This window comes from Maylandia zebra, linkage group LG17 (genome assembly GCF_041146795.1).
Source record: "Maylandia zebra isolate NMK-2024a linkage group LG17, Mzebra_GT3a, whole genome shotgun sequence".
NCBI classification, from domain to species: Eukaryota; Metazoa; Chordata; class Actinopteri; order Cichliformes; family Cichlidae; genus Maylandia; species Maylandia zebra.
In genome coordinates, this window is record NC_135183.1 from 18,888,247 (window position 1) to 18,912,506 (window position 24,260).

The following is a 24,260-nucleotide window of genomic DNA, read 5'->3' on the forward strand; positions in this document are numbered from 1 at the left end:
TGCATTCCAAAGTAACACATTTAGTAATCACATTATATTTTTCAGTAACACAGTAGTGTAATACATTACTCTACTAAATTGAATAATTACATTAAAGTTAATTAAAAGTTACATTGCGTTACAAAAGCCCTTCAGTTATCTGCAAGAACCAAACACTAAAATGTGTTAATGTGTGTGTGTCCACATTAGCAAAGGGATTTGAGTCAACATGTGGAACTGTCGCCTTAGGTTCATACTGTTTACTGGTAATTATCTGACAGTGTATTTCACGGCATGTTATAAGGTAATGCAAAGTAATGTAACAAGTAGTTTAAGAAATTACATTTAGGTTACATATTGCATTACTTAAAAAAAGTAACAAGTAATATTGAATACTTTCTTGAGTAGTACTGCAGTACAGTTTTAATGTACTTTAAAATCAAATATTTCTTTACTAAGTTGCTGTCTTCATCTCTTCCACTATATGTTAGATGCAAACACAGTCTTGTTTTATTACCGTATAATTTTATTTTAACTTGTTTTTGTAGCAGACTCTTTATTTTCTCTGCAAATCTTGGGGTCAGTTTTTAAATGGGTGCTTACAGGATTTACTCATTTTTGGGGGCCATCTCCAAGTGGCCTTTTGAAGAACTGCACTTCCACACTGACTGTTCTTGGATTTTGCACCAGATTGACCCACTTAAGTTTTTGTTTTACAGGCATGTTGTTGCCTTTCATCCTTTGTATTATTGATTCTACTGGGATACTGCATTCATCATTAATGTGCTGCAGCTGTCACTGAACTCTGTGTACAAAGCAAATGGGCCATAACCTGAAAAATCTCTATTTAAATCCAGTAGTTATGACAGTTAATTTTATGAAATGTTTCAAAAATAGTAACTTCAACCAAATTATTAGAGAGAAGATGTATCCTGTATTGTTATCTAACACAGTTTGAGTGCTATTGTGTCACCGCTCCAGTACAATAGACTAGATCAGTATTTTGTTTGGGATGCTAAAAGTGTCCACAAAAACTGTCCCAGTTACTCTGGATAATCCTCAGACCTCTGTGTCAACACTTTCCACTGAGAATTATTTTCTGCCAAAGAACAACCAGCACCAGTTAAAATGAGTCCACTGGCTGATCAGCCTCTGAACGGAAAGATAAACCAGGTCTGAAGTCTGATTTCATATCCAGCCTGTTTGCCTCCCTGAGAGATGTCTTTTCTGTCTTTAGATCAAATTTTCTGCCTTCTACCTATGTTCTATTTGGTGTCTGGAGATTGTTTTTTGTGCTATACTCTGAAAAAAATCTAATTCATATCTGACCGGCTGAGGCCTTGAGCTGAAATCCTGACTCATAAAACCACAAGAGGGGAGAAAAATTAAATTTCATGAGTGAGCAGACAGAGCCTCAGAATACCTGAAAGCACTTCTACATGCTCAGCAGAGAGCTTTATTTCCTGTTTGTCAAAAAGTGAGTGAACCTGCGCTGCTACCACCAAGTCTTTAGCGACTTCATTTTCACTCCAGAGTGACATTTTGTGAAGACACACCTGGTGGTTAAGCTCTTAAGAAAGTCTGAAAGTGAACTTCTGAGTGTGGATTATTATGATTCACATGCTGTTCCCAAAGTTTAACACGAGTCTGAAAATGCAAAATTAAAATCTGGTTTTAGTTTCACAAAAACAACAAACAAAATATTTCAGACAGGTCAGCCTGTTCCCATTTTCAGAGCATAACAAAAATTGGGCTTAGTCAAAGCTGTTGGTGTTTCTGTGTTGTTTTATTTACTGGTTGGCTGTGATGCACTGGGTTATCCTATTAGTGAGACTCTGTTGTCACTTCCAACTTGTCGTTTTCTAACCAGCAGGGTTTCTGCGGTGGGGTTCTGCATTTACACTTTACAATTTAATACTTTTAGTTCCTAAACCCAACCAGCAGGTAAATGTAGGTGAAAAACACAAATGTAGTGCCAAAGCTGGTACATCAGACAGCAGTGACAAAAGATACTCAGTGTAACAAAGGGTACCACGTGATGCTACGAGGTGAAAACATGTTAGACAGCTCTGTAATGGTGCAGTTCAAAATCAAAGATCTTAGGCTGAAGAAAGTGATATAATATAATCAGTCTTATTGAGTGACTGTTTGCACAGTTTACTGTGAAACAAGCCATATCATGAGAATATTTCCTTGAGATAACATCAGGAGTTCGTTCCTCAGCCCTGAAATCCAAAATTTGATCTTTGTCAGGTCAACAAAAGGTAGAGTCTCACTTTATCATGCTACATAAACTGTTAACTAGGGCATCGTCACTGATTCAATTCCGATTCACGAGGTCTCCAATAGATTCGGTTCAATTCAATTTTGACTCAGACAGTCAGAAATATTAGAACTGTGATCATTAATCAGTACATATCCATATTTTTATATCTATGTATAAAAAACAACGCTGACACTTGTGAGACTTTAGAGGTGTAAGCATCGCAGCAGATGCCTTTGTGTTAAAGTCACTGAGGATAAAACACAGAAAATCATGACGGAGATTTTCCTGGCCTGGCTTTTTATAGCAGATCACTGCCTTAAAAATATTCTGCGGTAGATCAAAAATGGAAGAAAACCATGAATAAACATGGTTGACGAACATTACCTGATGCTGCTGAAGTGAAGCAGAGTAATGTTACAGAGGTTTTATTAGACAAACAGCAAAGCGTTTTGCAATTTGGCAGAATTTGTAAAAGTTTAGATTTTTTCCGTATTGAACTGCAGAAGTTAGGCTTTCTTGTTGGAGGTCATTTTTGAAAAAGAAAAAAAAAAACAGCGACCGACTGTGCTATACACAACAGTAAGCTGGTGCGTAATAAGCAAGCAAATAATGTAGAAAACAGAGATTTCTGACGGTAAACTGGTCTCTGAGTGCACTGAGAGAGAGAAAGAGCTGTGCAAGGAGTGTGATTTTATCGTAGTGGAAGCAAAACAGCCAAAGTAAGAGGGAATTCATGACAATGTTTATGAAATGTGAAGCATAGTTTTGATCTTCTTTTGCTGATGGTTCAGGAAATTTTGATTGGAGAATGACAAAACCTGCAGCTTCAGAATCTGTGAGATATCGGCTTTCAGCACTAACAGCGTGTCCATGTACGTGCCGTCGGGTCGCACTTTGTGTGTACATCTTTGCGCAGAATCCGTTTACCTGCTTTTTAATCGTTTGGTATTTTAACTCTTTGGTGGTTGTTGAAATACTTTTGTGAGCTTTAACCTGAGATTCTGGCATTTCTGGCAAAATACATTTATATTTAAATGAATTTAGATGTAGATTTAATGAATCAATATTGTGTTATTCAAACTAAAATCGATTTGAACCGGAAAATCTATTTTTTAAAACCCTTCTTATTCTGAACTGTATTTCTGTTGCAATTTTGGAAAACTGGGAACAATTTGTGAAATGTTTCGGCGGTTTTCAACATGTTGCTTGTAACTTTCGTAAACAGCGGTACTGAAGTGACTTGTTGAGGATATGCTGAATTGTTCTGTTGTAGGTTTTCCGCTGCTGCTGTTTGTGAAACGGTGTTTGAAACAGATCTAATATTGTTGGCAGTGGCGGTCCTGTTTGGCGCCCCGGGCGAACACTCCCTCTTACCCCCCCCCCACACACACACACACACACACAAAACATATTAAGGATTGTACATTAACATGAAACATGAAACTGTTGTCGAAATTCACTAGAGAAACACTCACACACATGAAGAGAGAGAGAGTATGCATTGTATGCAAACGGCTACCAAACAGCCATCATAATTCGTCATACAATGAGAACAGGACAAATCAACTACTGGCAATGACTAATTAATATTGAACTCTGTAACATAATGTATTGTTTGGAGTTTAATCTGTTACTGTTAGTATTTATACCATTTCTTCTTGGAGCAACTGTAATCCACATTATTTCCTTAGGGATTAATAAAGTATTCTGATTCTGATTGTTTCAGGATGACCTGCCATTATCCAACGACACATCTGCTTACCTGCATCTTTTGCTCGTTTCTCCTCCTCTTCTTTTCTATTTTTTCTAAACTGAGCACCTGATGGCTTTGAACTTTTTTTATTTTAATTTTTTTAAATTTTGAACTCCAGTATGAACACAAGTCCCCCAACCCGAGGATCACCACAACATAACCTAACAGACCTACACCTTAGTTCACAGATTCACTTTGTCTAAGGTGTATTTCTGGGATTTCACACAACCCAGGATTCAGATCATGAATACATGATGGGCTTGGATTTACATCATTATGGATGAAAACATCATGAATGAAATGTGCTCTATTTGGAGGCAGCAGGTCTCCTTCCACTTTCCACAGGTTGTGCGTGAGACATTAAATCATCAAAATATAAAATATAAATTTTAAATTGTTATTGATCCCTTTACCCCGAGTCCTAAAGTGTATATTTATTTTCTTACTCTTCTTATATATATATTGTTTGTTTACTTGCACTGCTGAAACTGGAGTCTCGTCCTCTAGTCTCTCTCTATAGTGTACTGCATGCAGCCAAGATGACAATAAAGTTTACTTTGACTTCAGCAGCGAGCGGGCGCACCGAGGGCTCTCGCGCTCATTTTTCGCGTATAGAATTCCGGAAAAACATCAGTGCAAATTATAAGTCCCCCTCCGCCCCGCCCTCTCCTCCCTGTGCCGCAAGCAGCAGGCGCACCTCGCCCTTACTCCCAGCAAATGGGCAATAGAAAACCTACCGGTGCCTATGACATTCCCAATATGTGCTGGCTGATGTCGGGGCAGCATGAGTACGAGCAATTTTTTTTTTTTTTTTTTTTTTTTTTGCCGATGCCTGTGATGCCGCCCCCCACCACGATGCTGCCCCGGGCAACCGCCCGTGTCGCCCGTATCAAAAACCGCTACTGATTGTTGGACTTGGATACGTATAATATGTGAATGTAACCAAATTATTTATCAGTGATTTCAAACTGTAAAAACAAAAACAAATGATGTTATGCAACATGAGAAAGCTGCTACGCTCAAATTCAAATATTCCTCATCCACGCTGGACTGATCCTCCCACCCCAGCACTACTGTATTAACAATGCCTTCAAGGCTTGTTTTATTTTTACTATTCTTTTTTGTTAATTTTATTTGATTCAATTAAGTATCTTTTTTCATGTATGTAACTTATCTGTTTATTGAATTATCCATGTCTGTGGTTTTATTTGATGTCTGTTCCCTTTAAGTTTTTATTTCTTTGCTGAACGGTCCAAGAGACTGAAGACGTCACTTGGATGAGTGTCGACATGTTTCTCCCACTGAAAACATTATGTGCTGATGAACAAAATCAGCTTTCTTGGTTTTCCTTACCTGGATGATTGTGCATGCATCAAGACACTTTGTTGCAGGGTGCTGAATTAAAATTTGCCCCGATAGCACTTGAACACCTACAAGTTCTCTTCTGCTCCACGTTTGACATAGTACATATGTGCTCTATAGCACCATACATAAAACACAGTTAACAGCAACATTCGCCCTCAAGATGGCAGGGCAACAAGGCAGCCTCCAGAAACAAGCACACATTCCTATGTTTGTTATTAATTAAGGATTAATTCAAAGACATTTTTGTTAGATTCTATAATTACATAAAATTATGTATATTTATGAGTGCAAAATCCATATTTCTATTAAATAACCTAAAAAATGGCCAACCTTTAATTTCAGTTTATCCCACTGACCACCAGCAGCATCATTGTGCTTTTAAGCTTTACCTGTGGTTGTGATCCTGATCCAGCACCCACCCAACAGGCAAATCTAACTGAGGACAGGTTAATGATCTTGTTTTCACCTGCCTACACTGGCTGCTTCCTCTGCTAGCCATGGCATGTCATGCTTGTGATCTATGCGTGATCTGTCCCGTACCCAGCGATTGTCTTTGATGTTGCTCACCCATCTGTGGAAAGGCCAGGAGGTACCAGACGAGAGCCATACTGGCAAATTACTGCAAATTAAACGGCAGTTTTCTCTGACTTCAGTAGTCATGATGAAATTAATGAAAAATACAAATGTTTTTTGTAACTTTCTAACAAAGGTATAGTGTGGCTGGCACATTAATACCTGTTCATAAATGAAGTAAAAGTCAAGTTTACACTCACCATGTTCCACTTTGGGAAGAGAAAGTCAGTGCCGACGTACTCGAAGAAATGAGCAAAACCTTCTTTTAGCCAAACATCCTCCCACCACACTGGAGTCACCAGATCACCGAACCACTGAAAGACAGAGACAAAATCATTTCATATGCTTTCATGTCTTAAAGAGTTATTTCTTATGAAACTGTTTTATGAAACCCATTCTTATATTCAAACCATAAACTGTGTACAACTAATGGATGAAGCATCACTCGTTAGCTTTCAGAGCACTGTGTTTAAAGCTTAAGCTTAGCAATGTGAGAGTTACCCTCTAGGTTTATTAGAGCCTCCCTCAATTCGCTACTTTGAAACAGAAACAGATCTTCTTTGCTTAATTTGTCACAATCTATGGAGAGAATAGGCCTCGCCTGGCCATGAAACGGCCATCAACTGTCCAGTGGCATTTGAGCCTCTAAAAATAAAGAGCCACGTATTAAAATAGATGTAGTTAATGCCATACTTATGTCAATATCATTTAAAAGGGTGAGTTAAATAAAAATTCACCCTCTGTAGAGTTTTGATTAAGGGATAAAGCAGTTAAATAGACCAATGCTGTTTTTTGTACCTGGATGTAAACATGTTTATTTTCGCAGCCAGCCTCGACTGCCCAATTGAGAATTACAATTTTTTTTTTTTACAATTTGGGCAGCACGGTGGCACGGTGGTTAGCACTGTTGCCGCACAGCAAGAAGGTCCTGAGTTCAATTCCACCATCAGGCCGGGGTCTTTCTGTGTGGAGTTTGCATGTTCTCCCCGTGTTTGCGTGGGTTCTCTCCGGGTACTCTGGCTTCCTCCCACCGTCCAAAGACATGCAGCTTGTGGGGATAGGTTAATTGGATAATCCAAATTGCCACTAGGTGTGAATGTGCGAGTGAATGTGAGTGTGAATGGCTGTCTGTCCCTGTGTGTTGGCCCTGCGACAGACTGGCGACCTGTCCAGGGTGTACCCTGCCTTTCGCCCTATGACAGCTGGGATAGGCTCCAGCGCCCCCCGCGACACTGAAAAGGATAAGCGGAAGCGAATGGATGGATGGATGGCATTTGCATGAGCTTCATTTTTCAGTTCCAGATGCTGCAGCTTGATGTACACATGTCCTCTACTCGAATATGAAAGTTTAGTCATGTTTGCATGAAATTGCTACTTATGTGGTATGAAGCAATTTATTACTAATGTCCATCATTTTATCTCTTAAAGCTGGTCGTTTTACTTTTAGAGTGAAGTTCAAAATTGCTGAAATTATGCAAAAACAGATTGTGTTTCATTGAGTTGTGTGCATGAAAATTGCCACAAATAATCCACTCTGAGTTCCACAGTCACACCGTGAAGTAGGTGTGAATTTGTGTGTTTCAGAAAGTTACTAAGAGATATGTATCATACATTTAGATACAGCCAATTAATCTTCAACTTATCCAATATTTGTTAAGATATTTATGTAAAAATCAAAAACCTAATGCTGATGCCACAGTCACAGAATTTTCATAGTGGTTTTAGTCCAATATGTCCAAGATTAGTTTATTACCAGCTCTTCAACCACTCCTGTAGAATGAATAAAATTTCATATTCCATCTTTAGAACATACAAAACTGTTTTTGTTGTGCATAGGAAAGAAAATCCAATTAAATCCAGACAAATTCTGAGCAGGGAGAGTACGGCCTTCCAAGTCCTGCCCCTCCTGAAGGACTGACTTGGCTTCCTCGCCTGCTCTGAGCTGATGTGATGAGGCAGGTTCACTCATCAACAACACCATAGGGCAACCAACAACGTTGCTCCAAAGTGTGACAAAGGAAGGGGAGGCTTTGGCTCTCATTCAGCTGGCATGCTACCACCTGATTGGACTGTTAGCCTTTTCTCAAGCTGCCTCAGAGCCTCGTCAGAGTAAACCAGCAGTGAAGTCTAATAAAGGCAGAGCACGTAAGAAAATAGAGTGAACTTTGCTGATAGCGAAACGCGCAGCCACAGGAGTAATTTATTGGATCCAAGCGGTTTCCTGGCGATGCAGTTTGAATGAAAACGGTGGGGAACAAACAGGCGTCTCTACCAGCTTTGTTTCTGAGTCTGAGCGTTCCCTTTAAATCTTCAGACGCACAAAGAAAAAAAGTTTACCTCAAATTTCCTTTAAACCCTGATTAAAGTTCCATCTGTAGAAACAGCACACACTGCAGTTTTGATACATCAGCACAGTGAGTGTGAGACTGTACGTTTGGCAGCATGTCTGCAGTAAATTGTCCTTCAACTGATCAAAGTTTGTGTGGTCAAGCAGAGAAGTACCTAGACTATGCATATGTGTGTGTGTGTGTGTGTGTGTGTGTGTGTGTGTGTGTGTGTGTGTGTGTGTGTGTGTGTGTGTGTGTGTGTGTGTGTTCAGTGTTTTTGGGTAAATCTGCAAGCAGCTGAAAAAAGTCAGACTTAATTATGCAGTGTGGTGTTATAAGTCTTTCCATATAAATCAAAAAGGGCACAAAAGCTAATCCCCCGACCAACAACAACAGAACTGCCTTTCATGCAATTAGTTACTGGAGCTTTCAACAGATGCTGTCACCCTGCAGAGCGAGAGCTCAGTGCATCAGAAATTAATGACCAGGGTTTTTTATTTGTTTCAGAAGTGAAGGAGGAACATTGAGCATCCGCCTTCACCAAAAAACAGAGGCTGGCCCTCTTTATGTGGCAGCGGGGGCGAGGAAACCTACTTCAGTCGAGTGCGGCATATGAGGCAGATAATCAAACGCTCCCAGGTGGTGGAGATGCTGCAGCTCTTTTTGAAGACATCTTGTAAAATTGTCAAAGCAGAAATTACTAAATATAATGAAGGGCAGGATTGAAACCAAGTTAATCATTGGGGCTGAAAGGACAAAAACATCTGCACACTGCAATGCTGACTCAGGCGTTTTGTGACTCTTGCTGGTCGATGATTTACATCTGTGTTCTTTTCTTGCCTTTATTGTTAATCATGAGTCTCTGCTGCTTTCTATCTCATTTAGTATTGTCTACTAGTGCGTAGAGCAGTTAAAATGCCATTTTATGGCTTCTTTCCATAGATTCTAACAACAGAACAGATGCAGCTTCTGGGTCTGAAAAGCAAACATGCTCAGAAATGGCTTAAACCTGCGTTCTTTCTAATGGCCTGCAGAGGGCGACTCCTGCAGCTGCGTAAAGACTTTCCGTTGAAGAAGTCGATGGGCACACAGGTCTAGCCTCCCATACTCTCTGATCTCAGAGAATAATTTCCTTTTGAGATCATGGGCTCAAGTTTCAAAGTGTACTAAAAACATGTCAAAGTTTCAAATGATGTAAAACAACACTAATGTTAGTGACAGTTCAGTAATTAGAATCAAATGAGGTTCTATATGTGTCGACTGTGCTCCCAGTACAATGTCCTAAACGTCTATAAATACATACAGATTTATAGGAATTGATATTTCCTCCTTAACTTCACTAGACTAGCAGCCTGGTCAGTAGTGATGGGGGCTGTTATTGGTCGGGTTTGATTAGCAATTAGCCCCTTCTTATAGATTTCTTCTTTGTTTGGCATACCGGAATTGAAAACTTATGACAGAAGATCAGCAAGACCAAAATGCATGTTTTAGACTAAATTGGAAAGGCTTTTCTAGTTGTTATTTTAATGTGCTTGTTGAGGATGTGGGTGTAACACAGCCAAACCTTACTCCTATATCATATTAAACAGAGCAGGGTAGACTCAGGAAAGGCTGAATTAACTGATCCAATTAGCCTAACAAGGAAATCTTGCTGGGGGAGATAACAGGAACACCTGGAGCAAACCCACACAAGGATGGGGAGAACAGGCCACAAGTCCACAAATAAAGGCTGAAGCCAACCAGGAACCCCCCTGTAATATTGTTAACCACAGCAACCTAATCTTAGCTGGTTTAAAATACAGCTGCTTTACTTTGAGTGGTTACAACTGAAAAATAGAATTAATTTTGAAAGTGTTGTTGACATTTGTAGATATTTATATTTAGCAGTATGTCCCACATGGCAGGGAAAGCACATGATGTATAAAAACGGTGGGGACAGGGTGCACGTGGGTTGTGCAGCTGTAAAACTACCCACCTGCAGGGTGGTGAGCGGTGGTTAATCAGACGAGATTTAAAATCCCGTCTGATTAACCACATTCAGGATCTAGTAAAACATACAAGCTAAGTTTAACTGTAGCAGAACTAATTTCAGATATGAATTTAGTTATTTTTATATACATTTTTACTCTATTTTTTTGATCTGGCTTCATTTTATATTTATGTGGTTAGGTTTTGTAATGCCCTTGAGTCTTTTTTTACCGTGTTACTTAGTCTAAGAATTCTTGTCAGTACATCTGCTGTGAGTAAAAAGTAATTTGGTCAGCGCCTGCTTTTTTTTTTTTTTAAATAAATATTTTACTTGGTTTTAGTCTTTTTTCTTCCCCGTCATGCTTCTAAATATATTGCACAGCATGTCTGAAATCTTAATGAGCTGCGGGTGCGCTTCAGGAAAACAATTTTTAAGAGTAACCGATTGGAATTCCTGCATATTGTATTTATTAAATCATATTTCACTCTAGTTTCTGTGTCTTGTTCTGAGATCATTTTGCAGAGAAAGTGGCTCACTGATACTTTCAGTCCCTTTGTGTAAACATGTGAAAGTGTCCTTAGAAGCACTGCTGCCATTAAAGCCAGAGGTTGGATAGACCAAATACGCATTTGACTGATTTTCCCTTTTTACTGCATTTTTTATGAGGACAAAATAGAAACTCTTTGTGACATTATATTTTTGAAGCACACTTCTTCTCAGCTCTGTAAGCCTGCACAGTTTGGAGGGAATTCACCTCTTCACCTGCATGGACACACACACACACACACACACACACACACACCCTGTAGATATGGTGAAGCTGAAGAATGTGTCCAGACATGCATACTAACTCCTTTCTCTCACTCTCTGGCAGGTTGTGTCTGTGTCTGGGCAGGGATTCAAACCGACCACCCTGTGGGGAGCTGGCAGGCTGGTCAGCTGGCTGCTTCCGATGCCTGGCTCAACAGACACTGGTTCAACTTCCTGAGGCGGAGCTAGAGTCACAGCGGGGACCGCTGCAGTTTATAGGATGGAAAACCAGTGCCAGATGAAGTTGTACTCACATCAGGAGGAGTGCGAGGTCGCTGCTTCCTCTCGATACTCACACAGATGCTGGAACGTAACCAGACTATTAATTCATTCATGTTCATGACTGTGACTCTGTGATGTTTGGTTATGTTTCAGTGGGGCGGAGCCAACAGATTTATTCATGTAGTCCTATTTTTGTCTCCAAGCTCCAGCTGTTGTGTTGCAGGAAGGGACAAATTCTTGTCCAGTCGTCCCACTATCGTTAATTAAGTTAAGGAATTAACTTCCTGTTGTAGTGCAGGAAGCAAAGAGGTTTGGTTAAAGGGAGTAAGTTTAATTTATTCCCTCTTTATTATTGTTAGTCGCTGCTGTTCAGTTTGGTGTTGTTTTTCCACGGGAAGGACTAAATAAAGTCAAATCTGATTTTTTTTTAATCTTCCCCTAAATTGTCAGTCTTCTCTCTATTTAGCTTGATTTGTTGTTGGAGGAAGTGAATGAGTAGAGTGACATTTAATTTATATTTCCTCATTATCTGACTCTCTTATCGGGTTTAGCACTAACTATATTAATGTGGATTGCTTGTATGTTTGCTAGTTTGTGAGGCAGCAGCATTAAATGGTTGTGACAGGGATTACGGCTGTGTGCCAAGCACTATATTGGCATTTGTAAACAGTGATTTCTTGTCATTGAGTCCTCCTTTGTCATTGTTATTTAATACAATAAAGATAATTGTGTGGTAGAAATTCTACATGTAAATTTATGCAGTGCTATTATCCCATTATCATTACTTCCACTTCCACTACTCCCTGCTGTTTAGATAGATGTTTGGGAGTAAAGAAGTTGATGCAAGCCAAATGAATTTTATTTATACAGCCCCGAAATCATAAATAATGCATTTGCCTCAGATTTGCATCAGGCTATTCTTAGACTCTGAATTCAGATCGTTAGCTGATGAAGAGACTTAATCAGAAATGAAAGCCTGTTTTCACAAATCAAATGGAAATGGGCTGTTTAAAGGGGAGCTGTTGCGCTTTCCCTATGTATTGTTATGATAGTGGGTGCTTATATTACAAAAATGGCAAGAATTTCAAATAATGAGGTTGGTACCTGTGATCCTAAAGTTAAAACTAAACAGTATGCAGCCATCCTCTAATGCTTATCCAGGTCCAGGTCGCAGGGTTGCAGCAGTTTAAGGGGACATGCCCAGATCTACCTTTCGTCAGCCATCTCCTCCAGCTCTTTCAAGTGAGAGCCAAAGTCAACAGAGAGATTTAATCTCTCTACTCATTCACTAGGTCAGCACCTAGAGACTTCTCATAGTAGGACATGACTGAAACATCTCACCAAAGCACCCGGGAGGCCTTGTGGATTGGGTGGCAGTCAAAGCTAGCTATCCTCAGCCTCAAACATTTTTACAGTTGAGTTTAGTTTAATTTATTGCCACAAAACACACTGCATGTGATGGTTGGTAGTTCATGATGGTGCATGCAGGAAAAATCTCTGCTGTGAAAGGATAAATTAAAAAAACAAACAAACGATAGACTGGTTTTGTCCACCAACAGAAATTAGGGAAGTTTGTGTATTTTTCTGTTAAAAGAATAAAGATTCTGATCAAAGAACGAGTTTCTAGTCTGCAGTAAAATCCCTTTGATTTTTGCTCTATCAGACAAACTGCTGCTGAGTTGCTCTTCTATTAAACATGACAGTTTACATTTGATTCTCTGTTCTCCTGCTTTAAAAGGATTTCACTTTTTATCCAGCTGGTTGATAACGGTGGAAGTGGGTCAGTAAGTTTTCAGCTCCCATCATGCTGATTCATCCTGGTGTAGTTTGTTCAAGCTTTTTGACAAAGAGAAAATATAATTAATTTTTACACTGCAGAGATTTTTTTCCTTTCATGGTGACAGACCCAATGACAAGAACTAATCCTCCATACTTGTTACGACTTCTCTGCTAATTAAAAATGACAACTTCTGTATTTTTTTTTAACGCACTTGTCTTCATTAGCTTTTCTGTCGTCTCTCATGGTGTTTCAGCCTCATTAAAACACAAAAACGCCTCTGGTGGGTCAGCCATTTCTGCCGAGAGGGAGAGGGGGGTTGACTCGGGTTGCCATGGTTATGCTGTTTCCATGGTTAAACACATGAATTGTAGGTAGGTGGGGTTGTTCATAAAGTGCAGCAAGGGAAGCCAAAAAAAGAAAACATTCAAAGCTGAAACTAAAGACTGCTGAGGCTCAAGATGCAGGAAAGAAAAGTCCAACGTCAGGAATAAAGATGATGAGTCAGTAAAAGGAGGCATAGAGAGATGGGACATGGTGTCTGGCTTTTAAATTTAGTAAAAGCTGAGAAAGTGACAGAGACAAATGCATGAATGCAAAGCAGAAACACAGAAATCAATGTTTGTTTTAAGGATTGCTCAGGAAAGGTGAACTTGCCCAGTCCCTATCCAAAGATGGCTGTGAAATGGTTATATTACCCCCAGAGTTCAGAAAATGATCAAACAGTATCGATAACACAGAACTGGAATCAACAGCCACTTCATGTTTCCTTTCTAGTTGTTACAGATAGCTAATAAAGTACAACAAACAGTGCTTAGATCTCCTTATGTCCCACCACAAGAAAAGAGTACGGTCACAAAAACGAAGTAATTTGTCATCAACGATGCTAAGCTTTAAAACAATTTTACCTCATTAATATGCAAATCCATGTAGCGAGGCCAAACAAAATGTAATCCCATCATCTGCTCTGGTACATATTGTTCTTTAGTTATCCGTTTCCTGCTAATTAAGCTAATTAGCTCATAGGCAATGCTACACATCTGGTATCAATTTGAACTTGTTAAAGTATAAAGGAGTTTAAGCAATTTCTGGGAGATCATTGTTCTCTCATTAATATGCAAATCTATGCAGACAGGTGTTCCACAATCTAATCAGATCATCTGGCTTTTTGGGGTGTCTTGTGTGGAAGTTTCTATGGTATTGATGAGCAATGTTGCATGGTTTCCTTTTGAAATATGATAGATTATAGCAGACCACTTACCCTCTCAGTTATGAAAATTTGATGATTTAAATTACTTAATTTTTAATATATGTTTTGAACTAGTCTAAACTAAAAGTTTCCTCATGTTTTTCACTGAGCTTTTTGCCCTCTGAGTAAACAAGCTTTGGTCTGCAGTCTCGACAAAAAGAATAAAAAGCACTCATTATTCCATTCTACGTTAAAGCACATTTCTAATTGTAGAAAGAAAACACAGACAAATACCAAGCACTGAGAAGTATTCTTGTCAGGTGATATGAGTACCTTCATTTGTAGAGCTGGCTTACAGCAAGCATTGCAGATTCTGGCAAGGCAAATTTGTTTGTGATATAAAACAGTTACATGTAACTAGTTTCTTCGTTACAATCAAGGTAGGAAACAAAAATGGACCACCTTTGATTTTACAGTTGAGCTTAGCTGTAAAGTTCAACATCTTAGGTTTTCCTCATATTATAGTGACTTGTTAATCACAAGGTAGCTATAAACCTGTACCTTAAAACTTAATGGGCTTTATTGGCATTTTTACTCTAAAAATAACTGGAATTTGCGTAACGGGCAACTTGTAGTTTCAAATATGACTTAAAATTAGCTGCTGAGACTTTTCTGGAAAAGATCTATAATGTCCTCATTAAATTCTGCACAATCTGACTTACTTTTGCAATCAGTGGAGTTGCCCAATTCTGCTTTGACTTTACTCTGCAGACCTAAAAATCTATTGGTAAGTAACTACCAAGTGTAGAACTAGCTGGTTAGCTGTTTGGTACTTTTTCTCAGTTGACACAAAGGGTACTTTCATATGAAGGTGGGAATAACTTTTTTCTGTAGTACATAGATCTCTCTATGTACTACAGAAAACTGAATCTTTTTCCATTCATGTCTAAGCAGAAAAGCCCAGATCTCTCTCTCCATTGGCTTCCCCCACCTCTTCTATTGGGACAGCTAAGCATTCCCAAGTCTTCCGAGGGATGTAATCTCTCCAGTGTGTCCACTCCCAAAACACCTCATCAAAAAGGCAATCGGGAGCTACCTTAGCTCGTTCCATCTTGGCCAGGTCTCCCTTGAAAAAGAGGTTTTTAATCTCAATGGGATCTTCCTGGTTAAATAAAGGTTAATAATAATAATAATAATTTAATGTTGAGGTGTAATAAGTCTACTCTGACTCCATTCCAAAGAACTGAGCTCCTTGTGCATCTTTCCCTTCGCATACATTTCCTTCCACATATGCGGAGTACTCCACGTAGTACTGGTGTAGAGAACTACCCCACTGGTGGTGGAGTACCATGTTTGTCCTGCTTATAGTCCCGATTTCCTTCTTTGGTTAACTAGCCAGAACTCACACCAATCCATCTGTCATCCTCCTGCAAAACTGCTATCACTGATGAACAAGACGCTGAGACACTTAAACTCCTCCATGCCAATTGTACTGTTATCTGGGCAGCCAAGCATCTAGGCTATTGGTTAAGTAAATGCTATTTCCACCAATCAACAACCACATGAGATTGTATTATTCTTCTAACCTTGCGTACACCATCTGGAAACCTTGCTCTCTGGGTATACCCAGGAATTCCCAGCAGCTAAATAATCCTTAATACAGGTAAAGTGGCACTCTGATGAATGCTGTATGTTTAGTATGTTAAGTACAGCTCATGTCTTGCTGAGTGAAATTTTCACAGATGAAAAGTAGTTGTTTGGGGGAACCAAGTTACTTTAGCAGTATAATGGACTAACCTATTTTTAAAAATGAAATTAAGGTTGCTGCCATGGTTTGAAAAATCTTACATGCATCAAAGTGATCATGCAACAATGCACTAAAACATAATAAAAACACTTGTTTTTTTAACAGATTCGTTCTTTCCTTCCTTCACCTTTGTTTTTCCTCTCTTTCTTTCCATCTCTCCCCTCCTTTAGAACAAAGCAGAACTGCGCCTTTGATCATCGTCTTCTTCCTCTCCTCCCTCCGCCTGACCCTCACTGATAAATATTCATCCCTCACTTGAGCAGAGGGACTGAATCTGATTTTCACTTTCTGTTTGGATGGAGCTCCTCACGGCTCTATGGCAGCCAACACCAAATGACTCTTGGTTGTCATTTGGCACAAATATTGTTTACATCTCCACATCTGTGAACCTAGTGAGAATTTCACAAGGTCTTATACCCTGACTGGCTGAATTTGAAATTAGCGCTGTCAACAACAGTCACAACAAACTCTCAAACCTCCTGCTTAATTAATCTTTATGCGAATCCTGTTTGTTTGGGGATTAAACAGTGGCCACAGGCCAAATGGTGGTAAATTTTGAAATTTGATTTTGGATAATAGCCTATGCTAAAGACCAACAGGCAATGGAAAAAAGATCTCAGATGCATCTGGATAAGTTGCATCTGGACCACAGCACGTGTTGTAAGAAGCTGCCAGAAGTATTCTGAGATAACTGGTCCATAGCCTTAGAGCTTACTGCAAAACTCCTGGCCACTTTAACCTGAAATATGGACCACATATGAATGAGGGATTACATAAAACTGCACACCACTTGCATACTGATGCAGTTGGAGCTGCCTTATAGAGTTTTGGACCAACTGGACTTTGCTGTAATTTTTCGTGCCAGTTGGAACAGGAATAAGCAATCTTCTGTATGTGGACCAACTTGGCTTAACAGACAAGCTTTTCTGTTCAAGTTGATTCGGGACAGACAGCATCATCCCTACAGACTTCTTGGGCTGTTGAATCTGCAGCAAACACAGCAGCTAGCAGCCTGACAAGTTATGAGAATTGTGGACATGGTTTAAGGTTCTTTGCTTTCTCTGGACCAACTATATCTTAGCTCAAAAGTTTGTTGGATAGACTTTGGATAAGGTAGATCCAGTCTAATAAGCATGGCACAGAGTTCTAAACTGACTGCGCTGAGTTATAAAACGTTCTAGATTATTTCAACACAAGTCTAATTGTACATAGACCAGTTCTAAAAGTTGCCTGCAAAGCTCTAGACCAGTTGAACCAGTCCATTATTATTCTCAGGGCCCTGCATTACACAAGTTTAATTGTATTCATTCCCAACTTGTTGCATAGTGTGTGGGAACAAAAGGGACACCTTAGTGAAAGAAGTGAACCCAAACCACAATCGTTTCCTAAACATGACAAGTAGTTTTTGTACTCTAACTAAACATGTGTGAAAGCAAAACAAATCAAATTGCACTGGCTGACACCAAAGGGCACCATGTGCTGCCAATCCATACCGACAGGCGTGATATCAAGTTCTGAAGCTCTGAACTGAAACACATAGATCAGCTGGATGAGCCAAAAGCTTCACTGCAGATTTTCTAAACCCAGAACAGTGCAGATGGCACAAGCCAAGATAGATAGCTGACTCCTGAGGGCTTTATACTGAAATGTAATTGATTTTCTTTCCCTGTTTTTATGCCAAAAAAATAATGCTGAGTCACAATTGGCCCCATCTCTGACAAGTTTCAAATAACACAGCTGAGTGCAATGTACTGGAAGTCTCCTCTTCATGTGTTGGCAAGAACTTCTGCCATCAGAGAGTCGGAGCTGCTGTTGTTAGCTTAAGCTTACAGTAATTTATTGATGATGGTTGTGTGACAGTGAGCAAAGAGAGAGGGCGGGTTCAGGTGACAGTTTGTCAGACAAAGCATGTGCACAGCTCTGTAATTCCCATTGTTTCCCTGACAGTCCCGCCACACTTCCATTATCGAGTCTACAAGTGCATGCAGTTCAAATTGATGCTGCTGGATGAGAAAAAAAAGAAAACTGTCACAACTTTTAATTTACTGCAGAAGAAACTGCACATTGAACTCACTGCAACAGTGTGTCTGTGTTTTTTGATGTGTTCTGTCAGAGCCAATCAAAGGAAAGTTCCTGAGCCTGAAGACAGACTGAAAGAGGGAAACATACTTACCTGCGTATGACTTCTAATTAACCACAACTCAACCTCAGAGCAACTGTGAATACAATAAAAAAAATACACAAACTGACACGAAAAGCTACAATTTATTATTCCATTCTGAAAACTTTCAACGGGACTTTCCTAGACTTTAACCTGAAAAGGTTCTGGATGCGCACACAGATTTTTAGAAACATCTTAATATCGTCCATTTTAAAACATAAAGGTTGAGTCCTTTCTTAAAAAACAGCTGGGCACTGTTGTTTCAGCTAAATATTAATCAAACAGGAGCCATTTTTATGTGAGCAGTAATACACATTTGGTGCTCCAGTTAACATTAACAGCTCTAGGACACTTTTAGAAACAGCACATTTGAAATCATTAATTTGGGTTACAGGCTCAGCAATTTCCCCAAAACAGCTGGGCTCTGTCTTTTTTACCCAGAACTTCATTCAAACAGCAGATTATAGGGCACTTGTTGGGGACTATATTCAGTGAGAGAGTAATACATATTTGGTGCTCTAGTTAACATTTGCAACACTAAGGCAATGCTTTAGTTTTTTTACACAGCTCATCTGATATAAAGTTTCAGGATCGCTAAGTTCCAAAAACTTGGTGTTGCTGAAAAAGACTTTTCTCAGCTGTGGAGGAATCGCCATCAAGTGTTTGTCAAGATAAAGTGCTGAATTATTAGCTAACACTTGCAAACCTGATTAGTACGCTTCATCGACAGACAAAGAGATGTTCGAATTAATACAAGAAAAATGCTCCAAAAACACAAAAAACTGAGAGCTTCAGTCAATCAATGCAGATATGCCTTAACTTATTAAAATTAAAAGATTGGATTTACGTCTTTTTCAATTTTGTTATGATTCGGGTTCTTGATCGAGCATTCAGTTCCGTTTAACATCCATAATGTTCCCTTTGCTTCCTGTTTGGTTTTTCACCATTTTGTATTTCTTGTTATTCATCCTCAGTTACGGATGTTGTTGGTTTTGTAGTCTCAGTTTAGTATTTTGTTTTTGGTTTAATGTTCACTTGTACCTTGCTTGGCCTTCATGTTAGGTGTTTCCTATTGTGTCATTTTAGCTTTTCCTGTTTTATTTTGGTAAACTTTGTCTTGTTTGTTTAGTATTCAGTTTTATTTTCCCTGATTAGTTCCAGGAGTGTTCCCTATAGTTTCCCCATCTCCCTGATTATCCTGTGTCTCTAGCCCTCAGCTCATCCTGTTCCATTACTGGTCCTGGTTTCTGTAGTCTTATGGTTTCCTAACTTCCTAGTATACATAAGAATACTAGCGTTTGCAGCACAGTGGTTAGCACTTTTGCCGTACAGCAGAAGGTCCTGAGTTCAATTCCACCATCAGGCCGGGGTCTTTCTGTATGGAGTTTGCATGTTCTCCCCATGTTTGCGTGGGTTCCTTCCGGGTACTCTGGCTTCCTCCCACCGTCCAAAGACATGTAGTTAGTAGGGATAGGTTAATTGGTTAATCCAAATTGCCCATAGGTGTGAATGTGCGAGTGAATGTGAGTGCGAATGGTTGTCTGTCCCTGTGTGTTGGCCCTGCAACAGACTGGCGACCTGTCCAGGGTGTACCCTGCCTCTCGCCCTATGACAGCTGGGATAGGCTCCAGCACCCTCCGCGACCCTGAAAAGGATAAGTTGAAGCGAATGGATGGATGGATGGACTAGCGTTTGCCTGGCATTATGCATGTACAGTGGGGCAAAAAAGTATTTAGTCAGCCACCGATTGTGCAAGTTCCCCCACTTAAAATGATGACAGAGGTCAGTAATTTGCACCAGAGGTACACTTCAACTGTGAGAGACAGAATGTGAAAAAAAAAAATCCATGAATCCACATGGTAGGATTTGTAAAGAATTTATTCATAAATCAGGGTGGAAAATAAGTATTTGGTCAATAACAAAAATACAACTCAATACTTTGTAACATAACCTTTGTTGGCAATAACAGAGGTCAAACGTTTACTATAGGTCTTTACCAGGTTTGCACACACAGTAGCTGGTATTTTGGCCCATTCCTCCATGCAGATCTTCTCGAGAGCAGTGATGTTTTGGGGCTGTCGCCGAGCAACACGGACTTTCAACTCCCGCCACAGATTTTCTATGGGGTTGAGGTCTGGAGACTGGCTAGGCCACTCCAGGACTTTCAAATGCTTCTTACGGAGCCACTCCTTTGTTGCCCGGGCGGTGTGTTTTGGATCATTGTCATGTTGGAAGACCCAGCCTCGTTTCATCTTCAAAGTTCTCACTGATGGAAGGAGGTTTTGGCTCAAAATCTCACGATACATGGCCCCATTCATTCTGTCCTTAACACGGATCAGTCGTCCTGTCCCCTTGGCAGAAAAACAGCCCCATAGCATGATGTTTCCACCCCCATGCTTCACAGTAGGTTTGGTGTTCTTGGGATGCAACTCAGTATTCTTCTTCCTCCAAACACGACGAGTTGAGTTTATACCAAAAAGTTCTACTTTGGTTTCATCTGACCACATGACATTCTCCCAATCCTCTGCTGTATCATCCATGTGCTCTCTGGCAAACTTCAGACGGGCCTGGACATGCACTGGCTTCAGCAGCGGAACACGTCTGGCACTGCGGGATTTGATTCCCTGCCGTTGTAGTGTGTTACTGATGGTGACCTTTGTTACTTTGGTCCCAGCTCTCTGCAGGTCATTCACCAGGTCCCCCCGTGTGGTTCTGGGATCTTTGCTCACCGTTCTCATGATCATTTTGACCCCACGGGATGAGATCTTGCGTGGAGCCCCAGATCGTGGGAGATTATCAGTGGTCTTGTATGTCTTCCATTTTCTGATGATTGCTCCCACAGTTGATTTTTTCACACCAAGCTGCTTGCCTATTGTAGATTCACTCTTCCCAGTCTGGTGCAGGTCTACAATACTTTTCCTGGTGTCCTTCGAAAGCTCTTTGGTCTTGGCCATGGCGGAGTTTGGAGTCTGACTGTTTGAGGCTGTGGACAGGTGTCTTTTATACAGATGATGAGTTCAAACAGGTGCCATTCATACAGGTAACGAGTGGGGGACAGAAAAGCTTCTTACAGAAGACGTTACAGGTCTGTGAGAGCCAGAGATTTTCCTTGTTTGAGGTGACCAAATACTTATTTTCCACCCTGATTTACGAATAAATTCTTTACAAATCCTACCATGTGAATTCATGGATTTTTTTTTTCACATTCTGTCTCTCACAGTTGAAGTGTACCTCTGGTGCAAATTACTGACCTCTGTCATCATTTTAAGTGGGGGAACTTGCACAATCGGTGGCTGACTAAATACTTTTTTGCCCCACTGTATGTATGTATGTATGTATTTTGCCTTTAAAAAAACTTGTTTCTATTTAATCCCAGTCTACAAATCTCCATTTGGGGTCCTCACTCTTTCCTAAATTCGACAATTTTACTGTGTTTTGTTCTTCAGTGTTTTGTGACTACCTGTCAGTGAAAGGCCTTTCTCAATAAATTTGGACTTATTATTTGTACTCCTACCAGTTTCCAGTATTAGTCTCACCTTGAAGCTACCTGATGTAAGGTGTGTTATGGAGCATCAAGCTGAGAACAGAGAGGGGAAAAATATATTTTTTCCAAATACATATGAAACGACTTTTTTTTGCCTTTGGTTTTCAGTTCATCCCTTCACAGTGCACAGCAGTTCATGCACACATTTACACAGAGCATACACCCGTCACTGTGTTTGAGGTTCATTATAGCTATTTAATGTGAGGTTTTTAAATGTGTGTATGTAGAGTATGTGTGTGATCGCCCACTGTGTAGCAACTGCAGGAGTGTGTTCAGGCTTCCTAATAAGCCTTGAACAGACACAAATGTGGACACACTCACAAAAGGAAACCCACACGGGGTGTTAGATGTTTGTTTATGGTCTGTTAATTAGCCTCGGACATGAGCAGGAGGCAGCTCAACGCAAACACGACAAACACACACATCTACACACACACACACACACACACACACACACACACACACACACACACACAAGGCTAAATATAACTGTATTCCTCTCACACATTATTATTGATTAAACCCTCCTGTCCTTCAGTAGTGGAACAGCACAGGAGGCTGTGGGCAGACAGATTAATAAAGCATCTGAAGAAAAGATTTTCCTCAGTAGTTCAGAAAAAAAACAAAAAGACAATTTCATGTATGCACGTTACAGTTTTTTACAGACGCTAGGACACATTTCTCAATACTTAGGTCACTTTTGCAAAACTCTTCACACAATCCTCCTAACTGACCGTCAGCTTGGCAAAGCAGTTCATTTCACATTCAAAATGCACTACAACTACCAAAACACTTCATTCAGGTCTCAAATAAACTCATTCTTCCAGAACACTAGCAAAGGTTGACAGCCGACAAACACACTTTGTCACCCACAAAACAATGACCTAAAAAACACTAACAACATGTAGCATTACACAGTGTTTTCTTGTGTAAAACAAGGACACATCTCTGTTTATAATTTCAATATATGTTACTGGAATGAATCAGACATCATGCAGAATTCGTCAATATTTGTTTATGTATTTTTATTATTTTTGCACTAAGTAATCCCAAAATACAAGAATTTGTATACACACCATCCACTGATACACATACAATAGTAATGCTAATCTACTCGGTCTTCTCCATTTGGCCACAGGTTCTCATCCACATCACATCTTATGTCATCTAGGGCAACACACCTAGGAAAGAATCTTCTGGCTGCCAGAATTGAAGGAGTTGAAAGATTGAAGGAGTAACACCTGTGTAGATGTTCATCTACAATGAGAATCAGCTGTGGCTGGTTAAACTGCATTTTTAGATTTAAAATATGTTTCAGTAAAATATTGCTGTTGGATTTTGCTGTCTTTTCAAGTTTTGCATTGTGTTATTGTTTTGGCCATAAGTTTAACAGTTTTGAAAACAGTATGTAAGCACATGCAAAATGTCCTGTACGTACAAAGGTTTTTGGCAGTTGTTGTGTCTGAGTGAGAAGATAATTCATGAAATTTGAGAGATGTAGTCATTGAATGCATTTTGTGCCAAAACAATGATAACTGGTCCTCAGTTTTGCCCACATAGACTTCTGTTGTGCTCACTGTGTGAGGAGTTTTGCAAACGTGACCTAAGTATTGAGAAATGTGTCCTAGCGTCTGTAAAAAACTGTAATTATGTGTTAATAAATATCCTGGAAGAAGCTGATATGCTTAGCAAAATAACAATCAAAAAGAAATTTTTGTAGATGTTCTGCCAACACGTCAAAAACTGCTCTGCAGACGTCCTTTTTTTTGTTTTTGAATCTACTGTGATTCTACTGTTTTTTTAAAGGCACTGACAAATTTACACTTTTTTAGGATTAGCTCTGCAATTTTAACATCCTGATTTTTCTTTTCATATGGTGTGATGGGATAGACATGCAGACAGCTCAGTGCAGATATACATGGTGTTTTTGAAGATTCACGGTTAGCATTTTGGCTGTTAGGTTATTGGAGCTGGAAGTGACCACATTTGCATGGGTGTGTGGAGATATCAGCTCAGACTTGCAGGTTGTGTTAGCAAGTTTCAATCATGAACAGCATGAGTGAAACCTGCTCATTAGTACCCAGTAACAGAAAAATCAAATACAAGTATTTCACTCATTAGAGCCAGAGCACCGACTTCTTGGATGGTCTGTCAGCACAATTAATCACACAGCAGGTCATATTACTAACTGCAAACATGGCTGGGAGGTGTAGCAGCAGCTTTCAACTTTTTGGCCCTGCTGTCTGAAAGCCAGCACTGAGACTCTTAGTATGGACTCGCTTATTCACTTTTCTGCTTTACTTGAGCACTCAAAGCTCTTCATACAACATGTCTATAACAGCTCATCTGTTATTCCATTACAATGTTATGCTTTTTGCCGACTGTATTTTTTTTAATGTTCTGTGTTTTCTAATCTACCAAATCTCTGAAGTCTGTGCATGATGGTCATGGTCACGTACTCTGCTTATCACTCAGTGATTCAATCTTTCCTGTCAGTTGAACATGGTACACAGATCTG

At 39.8% G+C, this 24,260-nt stretch overlaps 1 protein-coding gene across 2 annotated transcripts in view; it reads right to left on the bottom strand.

Annotated features, from left to right (window-relative positions):
- The window catches only part of LOC101477232 (thyrotropin-releasing hormone-degrading ectoenzyme), a 272,984-nt gene that overhangs the window by 69,826 nt on the left and 178,898 nt on the right, over positions 1 to 24,260 (bottom strand). For both annotated transcript variants that reach the window (XM_004566481.3, XM_076876236.1), the window contains exon 6: positions 6,137 to 6,250. In XM_004566481.3, coding sequence (XP_004566538.1) covers positions 6,137 to 6,250 — 114 coding nt within the window. The remainder of the gene's footprint in view (positions 1 to 6,136; positions 6,251 to 24,260) is intronic.